A 13,052-nucleotide genomic window follows, 5' to 3' on the forward strand; every position below is an offset into this window, starting at 1 on the left:
AGGTATACCTAGTCGGGATCTTTTCATCCTCTGTTAACAAGGAATAGAGGCGCCTATGGCCCAGTTTTGCCAGGTCCAGGAAGCCTTCTAGAACCTGTTAGCTCACAGGTGAATCCTCTCCCTCTGGTGCAGTTCTATGTAGTCAATAGAATGCCATACTGAGATTCATAATATCTTGTTCTGTCTACCACCTCTGTGACCTCAAGGTTATCACTCAATGCCTGATGAAAGGAATTGTCCAACAAACAAGATGGGTTGTCTCAGAGAGACTATCTACCCGCAGAAGTCCTAGCACATGACTGACGGCCTGCCACATTAGGACATCATGTTCATCAGGCCCGGTACTGAACTCATGATCTTGTCTTCTACTTCCTCCTCCAACCAGTTTGCCTTCTCACATTCCCTTGTTGTATGATAGGCACTGCCTTCTACCTAGAAACCTGAGCATCTTCCTCAACTCCTGCTTACTCCCCACATCTAATTAGTAAGACATTCATAAATATTCCTTGGAAAGTCTCCCCTTTCCAAGCCTACTGCGACTGCAGTTCAGACTCATCGTCACTCCCTTTAGCTGTACAAAATCACTGGACCAGTCTCCAGACTGGCTCTTCCTGGCCTCCAGAATTGCTCTTCCTCCAGTCCGTTCCTCACCTACCTGTCTGGTTGAGCTTCCTAAAATAAAAATTTGATAATGTCACTCTTTCTTAGAGCCCTTTAGTGTTTCCTTTTTTTTTTTTTTTGGCGGTACGCGGGCCCCTCACTGTTGTGGCCTCTCCGGTTGCGGAGCACAAGCTCCGGACGCGCAGGCTCAGCGGCCATGGCTCACGGGCCCAGCCGCTCTGCGGCATGTGGGATCTTCCCGGACCGGGGCACGAACCCATGTCCCCTTCATCTGCAGGCGGACTCTCAACCAGTGCGCCACCAGGGAAGCCCCCTTTAGTTGTTTCTTAATGTTACAAAATAAAATCCTGACTTCATAGCCTGTCTTAGATCTTGCCCCTACCCACTTTTACACACTAGTCTTCAGTTACTCCCATTAAGTCAGCAGTTGTTCACCCCATTCCGCTCCATCAACACCGTTCACCATAGTGCCTGTAAGCCAGCCTACTTGCCTCTGGCCTGAGATCACCTTCCTCACTTTGTTGTCGCATTCAAGACTCTGCTGGAGTTTCATCCTCACTGTGATGGGTCCCTTGAACTCCTTCCACTGTGGTACTGTGGCATCAGTCCACACCTCCAGCGTGGCACTGATAGCAATAGATTTGTTTATATGTTCTCCTCCCCCCACAGAACGTAGGCTCCTCTGATTGAACTTTGTTTGCCCACTGTCTGCTTTAGGTCTTAAGCATAATAGGGTTTAATAGGCATCCAATAAATGCTTATTTAAGAAATTTGGTAGCAGGGTTCAGTGTATGAGGGGTCAGCAGGAGAACTGAAAAAGATGACCTTCAGAGTCCTTTCAAATTCTCAGATTTTCATTTGAGGATATTAGTCCCTTCCATAGTTTTGAAATCACATCTACTTATGACCCTCACCCATGACTTCGATGTACTTCTCAACCTGAGCTTTAGACTAAAATGTCCACCTGCCTGTTATGTAACTTCACACACAAGCTAGTGGATATCTCAAATACATTTCAGTATGTCCAAAATTAACTCACTTGCTCACACAATCTGAACCACGTTTCCTGTTTATTAATGACACCATCCTCCTCCTAGAGGTCCATGTTAAGAACATCCAGATGGCACCTTTCTCCTAAAATTAATCTCCACCTAGTCCTGTGGATTCCCCTTTCCCCAAACCAGTTATTTTTTGTCACTCCATCCCCTTACAGTCTCCATCAGATTACCTGTGACTCTGATTAGTATTTATTTTATTCTGACTTTCATGATGTATTTCCATCTCTGTCCCAATACAAGATCCTGGAAGACTTCTGTATTATGACTGCAAATCCCACAACTCTTAGCAAAGGGTTTGCAGGTAGACAGCAGGTGTTCAACAAGTCTTGGTAGAATGGCTCAATGCATGTTAGGATGTTAGGTTTAAATTGCTTTAGGGGCATGTATCTTGTTATATACTTTTTTGTCCCCCCCCATAGTAAATATAGTAAAAGGCATAGGAAGCAGGAAATACATATATTTTTTAAATTGAACACTGTATCTGGAGTTGCTGCAACAACTGGCTGTAGTTTTAATAAAAAAAAAAAACAAAAACAAAACACGCTCTGCTATTGAAAAAAAAAAAAAGTCCCTTAGACTCAGCTCCCAGCTGAAACCAGCCAGGATCCCGGTTTCCCACCCCTTCCAGTGGTCTGATGTGCGGCGGGGGAGGAGCAATGAGCAAGCTGGGCCCGAGGAGCAGGGAAGAGCGAGCTGGGGGAAGTCCCGGAAGTCACTGACCAGAGCAAGCAGCCGCCTCAGCCGGATCAGCTTGGGCTGTGGTCCCAACAATAACAGGAGCGCGGGCCGGGCGAGGGCTGCCGGGGGCCCGAGTTTGGGGGCGGAACCCGGATTGGGGGGGCGGGTGGGACGCTTCCCAAGGCCGCAGGGATTGGAGGAGAGAGATGAGGGGCGGTGGAGCTCGAGGAGTGGGCCGCGGAGCTAACGGGTCGACCGAGGAGAGAGCGTGTTGATTGGGTGACGCAGAGGGAGACGGACCAGAGCCGACCGCGGATTGGCCGTGGCGGGCTGTGAAGGCGTGGCCAGCGCGCGCGAGAGGGAGCGCGAGGGAGCGGGCGACCGCCCTGCCAGCTAGCCGGAGTCCGGGGCGAGCGCGGCGGGCAGGGGTCGGGTTGAGGAACGCGGCGTGGGAGGCGCGTCCCCCAGCTGCCCTCCGCGGCTCGAGCACCCCACTTCCTTCCCTCCCCTCCCTTGCGCTCCGGCCTGGGGTCTCCGGGCGGGGAGCGGAGGGAAGGGACGAAGGAGGAGGAGGTTTCGCGGAGTGAGGGGCGGAGGGGGTCCCGGAGCTGGGCGAAGCGCGCGCTGCCTCTCACTCTCCTGGCGCTGCCTTTGCCTCCTCGCCCGGTGCCGCGGCCCCGGGGCGCCCGCACTATGCAGGCGGACTGCCGGCCGCCGCGATGGCGAGCCGGGCGGTGGTGAGAGCCGGGCACAGCCCTCATCGTTTTCTAGTCCGGGCCGCGGCCGCCGCCCCCGCCCGGGCCGCGATCCCCCTCTCCCGCTCCTACCCCCTCCCTCCCCGCTCCAACTCCTCCTCCCCCTCCTCCTTCCCCATGCCTCTGTTCCTCCTCCTCTTACTTATCTTGCTCCTGCTGCTCGAGGACGCCGGAGCTCAGCAAGGTGAGTGGTTCCCGAGGAGTGCGCGGCGCGCGGAGCCCCGGTTGGGGGGGCCGTGGGGGCGCCGAGGGAGCCTCCTGGGCGCCGGGTGTCCGGGCCGTTAATGAATCTGCAGACGCGCGGGGTAGGTGCGGTACGCTTCGGTGCGGGGCCCCGCACTCGCTGGGTTGAGTTGCTGAGATGGGCTGTCTGTTGTCCCCCAAGTTGGCGCGGCTTTACTTTTGGGGAATCCCATTCATTTTTCTGAGAAGAGGGAATTGAGACCTTGCTATGAAGGCCTCCTTTTGGGTATTGGATTCTTCTACTGGGGGAAGTCTTGGAGAGGAAAAGAAGTTTTGGAGATGCGACCCCTAATGTTAAGCTAAATGGATGGATGGATAGAGTAGAAATGCAAGGTAATTAAATAGCACTTAAATCCATTGAAGGCAAGTGATGATAATTATCGTCTTTTGTCAAGGCAAGTGATGATAATTATCATCTTTTGTCAATGTGCTCAGGTTCAAAATCGAATGAAGTTTATTCTGGTTATCTTTGAGTGTTGGATTTAGAACATGCTCTTTGCAATCCCTGCCTATTCAGGATGGTGGTCTAGATTGCCTGGGTCAGACACTGGGTCTGAGACCCAAGGCAGCGTACTCTTGCCCAAATGGAGCGTTCCGTGTTAAAAGGGCAAGCCCTTACAGAAAGTGACAAAACTTTTTTCCGTCAACAATCCTTGAAAAAAAACTTTACTGAATAATAATAGAAGGAGAATGCCAGGCTGATTTCCTCCCCCTTTTAAGTACTTTTGTCAGCAGCGAAAAGCAATTTTTGAAAGTTTGGCATCAATTATTGAACACGTTTTTCCATTGCATTTCACTGCATTTTATTGCAGTGAGAGGGATAAGGATTGGATTGTTACTTATCTCTGGGAAGGGTTTTGGTTTTTGGGTTTGGGGTTTTGGTTGATCTCCACATTTAAGTCCAGCTTAATGGTGCTCTCATATGGTTTTCAGTAAAGTATGGAATCATGGCCATAAGCCTGTCATTGTGAAGATGCTGAAACTTTGACAGGCATGTGGAAATAAAATGTAAATGGGAAAAATGTATTTGGTAAACTGGCCTCTTTCAGATCTAGGCAGCATTCAGGTTTCAGTTAGATCATCTCCTTAAACGAATTCTTGAACATCAGCACTTAATAAATTAGTGTGAAATCCTTTCCTCCATTTAAGTTTTAGAACCTGTGCTTCTGTTTTTCTCCTAGTAGAAAGAAAAAGCAAAACAGGCTTATATATGGCTAACACTGGTTGATTGGGTCTTACTTTGTGGCAGACACAGCCCTAAGTGATTTATGTCTATTAACTCACTTAATCCTCACCACAGCCATCTGAGATAAGTATTGTTATTCCATTTCAAATATAAGGAAACTAAGACACACGAAAAATAAGGTACCTTGATACAGAACTCTAACTACATAACCAGAATATTCTGACCATTTTGCTTATTTCAAGATCTGAAAGTGTTTATATCAGGTTTAAAAAAAAAATCTTTGAACAGTATAGAACCAGTTATATGTCTCCCCTCCAAATGAGATAATTGCCTTGCTTTTAGAATTTCTTAAACCTGGTCTAATTAAACATGCAACATTACCTTATTTTTTTAAGTTTAATTTCAGTTTTTACCAAAGCGTTTTAACATGGTTCTCTTTCACAGTGTCATGTTATATAAACATCAATGTAGATGAACACAAATAGAAATGATGCTGGTAATTTAAAAGACCTGATTTCTAGTCTTCCTGTTTATTGGGTAAATTTTTTTAAATCATTTAATTTCTTTGTACATCAGTGATAAGAGAATACATACCTATTTCCTAGCTTGATGAAAATGAAAGGCTAGTACACAGGAGTTTTGAAAAGGGTAAAGTACAAATAGCTGTAACTGATTATCATTGTTAATCTTTTTTAAAAATTTTTGGCTGCGTTGGGTCTTCGTTGCTGCGCTCGGGCTTTCTCTAGTTGCGGGGAGCGGGGACTACTCTTCGTTGTGGTACGCAGGCTTCTCATTGCGGTGGCTTTTCTTGTTGTGGAGCACGGGCCCTAGGTGCGCGGGCTTCAGTAGTTGTGACACCTCGGCTCAGTAGTTGTGGCTCGTGGGCTCTTCAGTGCAGGCTCAGTAGTTGTGGTGCACGGGCTTAGTTGCTCCGCGGCATGTCAGATCTTCCCGGACCAGGGCTTGAACCCGTGTCCCCTGCATTGGCAGGCGAATTCTTAATCACTGCGCCGAGGAAGACCCTATCATTGTTAATCTTGAGCTTACTAAATTGATAAAGTAAGGGCCATTTAGGTATACATTGCCTGAAAACTCAGGAAGTGTATGGGATTTGAATTCCCTAATTTTTAAAAATTATATTTCTTACCCAAAGAACCGTGATGCTGTCTGTGGTGGAACTGCAGTCAGTGTTACTGGTCTAACAGATGTGCTTTAGGGTCCACTGGGATTCTTCACATAACCTAAAAAGAAGTCTAATTTCAAAATGAGAAGCAGTGCTTTAAAAAGCCTATAGAATTTTTAATAATGGGAATGTCTACAATATTGTAATGTTAAGTTACAAGCTGGAGTTTTTACTCTCCTTTATAAGAAGTCTTGGTAAGAAGTCTGGAAGGAAATAATTTAAAAAAAGATAACAGTTGTCTTTTGATAGTAGAGTTGTAGATAATTTTTTATGCTTTTCTAAATGTTCTGCAATTTACATATAGTCACAATAAAAAATAAGCTGTGAAAGAATGTTTTGTGATATATAGATTTCTTTTTTTCCCTTAGCCAGCCTAGGTAGAAATTCATTGAATGTGTATGCTGAGGTGGAACTGTGCTTCAGGATTTTTTTTTAATCTTCCACACATCATTTTGAAGTAGCAGAAGATACTACTCTCATTCCAATTAATGCCATACATACATAGCTATTTCTCAGCAGATTTTCTGCTGACCAAGTGTTTTTTTCTTTTTATTTGGCCCAGAATAAAATTTATCATTGGTCTGAAAACTTGTCAAACTTTCACAACAGAGATGTATTTTAACCAATCTTATTTCATTAATATATGTATAAATTCTGTTTATTCACATCTGTTTAACTATGATGGTGTTTTAGGCATGGCTTATATTTGTGTATTTTGAGTTCTAAGTTTGATATTAAATTTACCTTCAAAGTCTTTTTCTTTTTTATTGAAAGCATTTTTTCCGGTAGAATGTATGTCTTTCTAAAAAACTTAAATTTGTGGAACTTATGCTGATTGCCTATTTGTTACCGTAATAAATTAACTTAATAGGAAGTTGAGGGTCTACTGTGAATGAATTTGTCTCTGGTTTACATTATGACTGTAGGAATTTGTGTCACCTCGTCTTAGGAGTTCAGCTTCCTCATTTGTGTCATGGAGGGTTTGCCTACCTTCTGGGTTAGAGTATTATTTGAATGTGGTAACATATCAGAGGGATTAATTTTAAAAATCCATTGAGACTGACTTTATGCCTATTAACATGAAATGTTTGTGAAGGTAGTGATTTTTGTTGGCTAATTTATCTATCAAATCAGTTTCTTTCTTAAAAAGAATCATTCAGTTTCACAATGATATTTGAACTAATGTGTGAAAAAAGTATACAGTCTGTCAAGTAGTGCCTTTATTTGCTTGTGATGTGGGGAAATAGTTTTTGAACACTATTTGTGAATTGTCAGAAATGAAGAACATGTCCCTCTGCAAAGAACATTTGTGATTATTAGTAATATTGACATTGTTAATTTAGAATTTTCCGTTATCTTTTTTCGGTCTGATAAAACATTAGGGCACTTATATGTACTTACTGTGCAGAGGCAAAAATCAGAGCATCCTTTTTCTGCTATATTTCTGATTAATTTTACATAGTGAAAGTTAGAAATATAGCACGTATTCCATATGTGTTAATGATCAGATTTTAAATCCACATTTTAAAAACTTGTAAATGAAAAATTAATTGTAAAATTACATGTTAATGATTTTTAGGTAGATTTCCCAATGTTATCAGCAGAGAGAAAACTTTATTTCCCTCTGGAAATAGTTAATAGTTCTATTTGAACATCTAAGCTTCATTCTAGAAGACCAACATTAAAAAAAAAAACTTAAAATAGTGAAATGGGTATGAGTTAAAGTACCAGTACTAGAATTAAAACACAAATGAATTAATTAATTTCCAAAAAGAAAGAATCAGATAGTATGATGAGGAAAGGCTAGATTTACATAGAGTTAGATTTTAAATTTAGGACTATACTTTACAAAATGAACCTGGGGTGTGAAAGCTCAGGTGGTAATACTGGGTATTAATTGAATGCATTCAAATAGTTTCCACTTCCACTTCTTGACTAGTTGGAAGGATGTGGAATGATGACATAAAATTATAAGGATCGGGAAAAGCTTTGTAGAGATAGTGATATTTGCTAAATGTAAATAGTGATGTTTGCTAAATGTGACTGTTGAAATATGAAGTGAGACAACTTGGCAGTTTTTCTTGTGTTGCTCATGGATTCAGTTTACTTTATAACAACCTTATGGCCTTAGCACTTTATTTATTTTAAAAATATTGTACAGATAACAATTATATAACAATTACTCAAAACCAAAAACTTAACTAATAATTATCCACAGTCCTACCCCCTTATCTATCCATTTATAATTTTTATCTTCCTTTCTAGTCCATATTCACATACCTATGTAATCTTATGTGGCTGTAATTTTAATAGTGTGGTGTTAAGTTCTGTAGACATATCATGTTAAAATTAATTTGTAGGCTGATTTAGCACACAGAAGCATACTTTGAAAATACAGCAAGACAAAAATTTCAAAATCTAAAAATTTTTCACAGGACATTCATTATTTGTGAAGTAATTATTATATTGTTTAGAACTGCTATTACATTATTTTCTTTTTTTTATTTATGTATTTTTATTTTTGGCTGCATTGGGTTGCTGCACTCAGGCTTCTCATTGCGGTGGCTTCTCTTATTGCGGAGCACGGGCTCTAGGCGCACGGGCTTCAGTAGTTGTGGCTCGCGGGCTCTAGAGTGCAGGCTCAGTAGTTGTGGCGTGGGCTTAGTTGCTCTGCAGCATACGGGATCTTCCCGGACCAGGGCTCGAACTGTCCCCTGCATTGGCAGGCGAATTCTTAACCGCTGCGCCACCAGGGAAGTCCCCACATTATTTTCTTTATTTGATTAAATTCTTCATTCAGGATAGGATCTTTGAGAAAGTATGTCAGTTCAAAGTATTAGTTTAGAAACACATAATGCTAATTTTCCAGGTCCTTATGTGGATTAAATCAGTATACTGTCATGAGGACAAAAAATACAGATACTCAAATAAACTAGAATTTAAAGAATGCCAGTGTCCACTGAAGCAGATCGTGTAACAGGGTGATCTGAAAAGGTTGCCAGAACATCACCTACTAGATCCACCTGGACTCTAAAGGATATGTAGTTGAAAGAAGAACTTTGGTTAGCTGCTTGAATCATGGGGAAGACCACAAGATGCAAGCTCCCTCAACTGCTTTCTAAGGAGAGTAGGCCAGGAGTTCCTTTCTTTTGTGGAGTACAGTGCATGTGAGTTTGCAGTTTAAGTGTGCAAACTTAATTGCTTGAGATAAGAGAGAAAATGCTGGTACGCTTTATCATTCGCTCATTAAAAACTCTCAGCATGGGGCCTCCCTGGTGGCGCAGTGGTTGAGAGTCCGCCTGCCGATGCGGGGGATACGGGTTCGTGCCCCGGTCCGGGAGGATCCCATATGCCGCGGAGCGGCTGGGCCCGTGAGCCGTGGCCGCTGGGCCTGCGCATCCGGAGCCTGTGCTCCGCAGCGGGAGGGGCCGCAGCGGTGAGAGGCCCGCGTACCAAAAAAAAAAAAAAAAAAACCTCTCAGCATGGAAGAGTACCAACTATAAGCTCCCAGGGATGTGTGCACATAGGTCAACAGGGTCCTGAGACAGTTAGGATAGAGTAAAATATTGTCATTGTCTTCAGAGATCCTACAGGCTAGTTGGGGAAATAATTATCTTCAAGTTGGAGTATATGGATAAATAACCAAGGGAAGTTGCACAGTGAGTTTGTAAGGGAGGGAGAGCTCACAATGCCTGGGAAGTAGGAAAAACCTTGCTGATAAAATGATTTTAAGCAGGTAAGCTTTTAGGATTGATAGGTTTCTAGTTCACAGGGATGGCAGACATTTCAGGAGTTAAGATCACAGCATCAGAACAGCAGGGAGTCAGGAAAGCATGTGAGTGTCAAAGCCATTCTTGCTGCAATGAGTAGCATGCCTCAGCCTCTGGTCCTGGCCCATTTCTTCCTCCTTGAGCCCCATACCCTGCACACTTGCCCCATATTTGGGCAAATATGGTTGCTTTCTGAGGGCCATGGTTCTGTGCACTGGGGTACTGCCCTCTTGAAGCTATGTTAATACTTCCATAGTGTGGCCAGCAGCCCCTTTATAAGATACAATCCAAACTCCTTTGCATATTATATATGTAATTTTTTCAGAGTCTGGCCCCTCCCTTTCTCTCTGACTTAATCTCATGCCAGCATCCCTCACCCTTTGTATACAGTTCAGGTATAAGACTGAGATTTTTATTCCTCTAATATATAATTTCATCCTGTTTTGCCTTGTTCCTGATACTGATCTCTTTACATGTGTCATTTTCTCCACTTGAAGAGAAAGAGCCCCTTTCCTTGTGTGCTTGGTAACCTCCTTATCATCCTTCAAAACCCTTCTTGGGTATCATGCCCTCTGGGAAGAGTTCTCTGTCACCACACACGCTCATCTCCAATAGTAATTTCCTGTTTTTTCTGTTCAGTCATTAATCACAATGTATATTAAATATTTGTTTCTGGCAGAGAGTTTTATTCATTTTCTTATTTCTAATACTTATCATGATGTCCATCATTCAAAAATATGAATTTAGGGGAAATCCCTGATGGTCCAGTGGTTAGAACCTGGCATTTTCACTACTGAGGGCCTGGGTTCAGTCCCTGGTCGGGAACTAACATCTCACAAGCTATTCGGCGGTGCCAAAAAAAAAAGAATTTAGACTCATTTCTGCAGTGAATCTGCTGCCCCAAGCACGTTATTTGGTGTTAGTCTCTGGGCACCTGCATGCCCCTCACACTGTTGTCCTCTGTCTGATTCCGTCAGTTAGCCGTCAGAGCCTGGGCTTCTCAGTTCCATGAAAATAGAACCCTTTCTTGAACCTTAACCTCCTTGCACAGGGCCTAACATTCTGCCCAGTGTTTTCCCAGCCTCCCTCTTCCCAGGAGCTAGACCCCTTTGCTTTTGTAATGAGAGGAGTCCTCCTTCAACTGGGACTCTGAACAGAGCCGTGGTTTCTACTTAGAAAACACTGCTGTGCTCCCCTGTCAAATAGGTGGTCTTTAAGGGCTGTGCTAGCCTAAATCAGTGTCAGCAAGTGGGGTGCACTCCTTTGCCCTCTCTTTCAGATTCTGACTTGAATAGCCACCTCCAGCCTTATAAGAGTCCCCCTAGTTTTGGTTCTAGTAGTTGCCTGCCTCCTTTTTCTTTGCCAGCTGAAATTCCTGGATAACACTCAGGTAGCTACAACAATTTCGTGTCAGGAAAGTAATGAGAAGCAGGCTGAAAAGGTCACTGGGGACAAGATTGTGGAGAACTTTCCTTGTGGGGCAGACTGAAGAGTTTGTACCTGTGATGTTAGCAATGACATCATCCTTAGGTACCTCTGCTTCTACCCAGTCCATCTCTAGGTTCACTTGTCTCAGCCCAGGTCAGTCATCTCATTGATGCTTTTCCCCTTGTCCTTGACAGATCCCAAACCTGGCCCACGTGACAGTCCCCACTGTCCTCTTTCTCTGGTTCTGGACAGCTCAAGGTTGCAGGAGAAGGGCATGTGGCCTTTGTGACTAGATCTGTCTCAATAAGGACGACTAATCAAACCTGACCTGGGGATTTCTGCTCAGCTGCAGCATCATGACTGTCCCACTCCTCATCCCTGCACAGTAAAACTTTGCCTCCTGCCTTGCCTTTTCTTCTTCCTGAAATCATCTCTTACACCTTATCCAAAACACTGCTTCATCAGGGAATAGAAGTTGTGTTTTAGTATAATTTAAACTTCTGTGGTGCTTCTTACCTTGTACCTGGAAACATGCTCAGGATGCCACTGGCTTGTATATATATCTGTCAACTGGTTGCTTTCCAGGTACCTTATATCTCTGCTTTTTTCAGTGACCAACTTTCTGACAAGTAGACTGCATCTGTGCTGTACATTTTCTTAGTGTCTGGCGCACAAAAGATATTTGTTAAATGACGATTCCCTTGCAGTCTAGCTTCTGCTCTTATGAAACTGTCAGTTAAACTGTGAGATTTTTTTTTTCTTTTAAACCTGAGAGTTTTCTTTGTCTTCACTACTTTTTACGTGGGTGGACTTTGAAAGTATGGAGATATTGGAGTCAGACATACTTGGATTTAAATACTAGGCATGTCACTCTCAATGTTTTGAGATGTATAACTCACCTCTCTAGAATGTATGAGGGCTGCGATCAAATCTGTTGGGTAGTTGATAAATTTTGGTTCAATGAGTGAAACAACGTGTGAATGAAACTTTTGTTTCTCTTTCCCTAGTCTACAGTTAACATTTCCATGTTCAAGTGTTTGCTTTCCACTGAGATCCAGTGCTTCTCCATCCTTCTGCCCCTTCTCCCCTTCCCACTTACTGTGTAGGAAAGTTCACCCCAGCTTAGTGAGAGGGGTCAGACCGTGCAGTGGAGGAGCGTGACAGCAGGGCGTGACTGTTCACATACGTCCTTACCTGGCCTCCAACCCACCCAGACCATAATACTGGTTTTGTCCCCTCCCTTTTGACCTCTCCTTTCTCTCTCCAACTTCCTACCTGTTGATAGATTTTAGCTTTCTTTGCTCTCCACCCTCAGATCGTTTTCAGGTTCATGGTTTATCCCTTTCTTCTTGGCCTGCCCTGTTTCTGGTTACTCTTTTTGTCCTAGATGCTAACTTTATAGGTCTGGATATGAGACAGACATTCTGTTGCATGGGTGGAGGAAGAGTGTTTTGGTTAGTGAGGTTATAGGGAACAGAAAATTAAATCTGCTTAAAGTAGAAGGGAAAAGTATTGGGACCATTCTGAGGTAACTTGTGGAATCTTCCTAAGAACTGAGCCAACCTAAGCCCAAGGAAAAGCAGGGCTGCAGCGGGACCTCAGACACCAAGGACTCAGCTTAATTCTGTCTTGTTACAGTCTCGCTTTCTCTGCATGGAACAAATCATGGCTGCTGGCAATCCTCAAGGCTTGTAGCTTCAACACTGGAGAGATTCTGGGGTTTCCCTAACATACAAGGTCCAGAAATGAGAGGGCAGGGTAAGTTGGCCTCACGTTGGCCCAGTGTGAGTCAGTACCCACCCTTGAACCAGTCAACTAACCAGGGGGCATGAGGTCATATGAAAACTGTTGCAAACTGCAGAGTAGTTCCCAGAAGGAAAGGGGGGTACTAGATACATAGAGGCATCATCTTCAAAGAGAGTGTTCACATTTATAGAATCCAGTGCTTTTTAGATAAGTTATTACCAAACCCTCACAATTACCTTGGGAGATGGGTGGTATTATTCCCATGTATAGTTGAGGATATAGAGGTTAAGTGCCAGGATCATCTCAAAAGTTGGCATAGCTAGAATTTAAATCGGAAAGTCTGTCTGATTCCCAAGCCTATGTACTTTTCTACTGTTATCACTT

General features: G+C 43.6%; 1 protein-coding gene across 1 annotated transcript in view; it reads left to right on the forward strand.

Annotated features, from left to right (window-relative positions):
- Positions 1–2,720: 2,720 nt before the first annotated feature.
- The window catches only part of DCBLD2 (discoidin, CUB and LCCL domain containing 2), a 97,034-nt gene continuing 86,702 nt past the window's right edge, over positions 2,721–13,052 (forward strand). Inside the window, exon 1 of the mRNA XM_082625046.1 lies at positions 2,721–3,296. Within this exon, the coding sequence (XP_082481172.1) occupies positions 3,077–3,296 (220 nt within the window). The 5' untranslated portion in view covers positions 2,721–3,076. The remainder of the gene's footprint in view (positions 3,297–13,052) is intronic.

Source organism: Mesoplodon mirus, assembly GCF_964341445.2.
Source record: "Mesoplodon mirus genome assembly, chromosome: 6".
In the NCBI taxonomy this organism is placed as follows: domain Eukaryota; kingdom Metazoa; phylum Chordata; class Mammalia; order Artiodactyla; family Ziphiidae; genus Mesoplodon; species Mesoplodon mirus.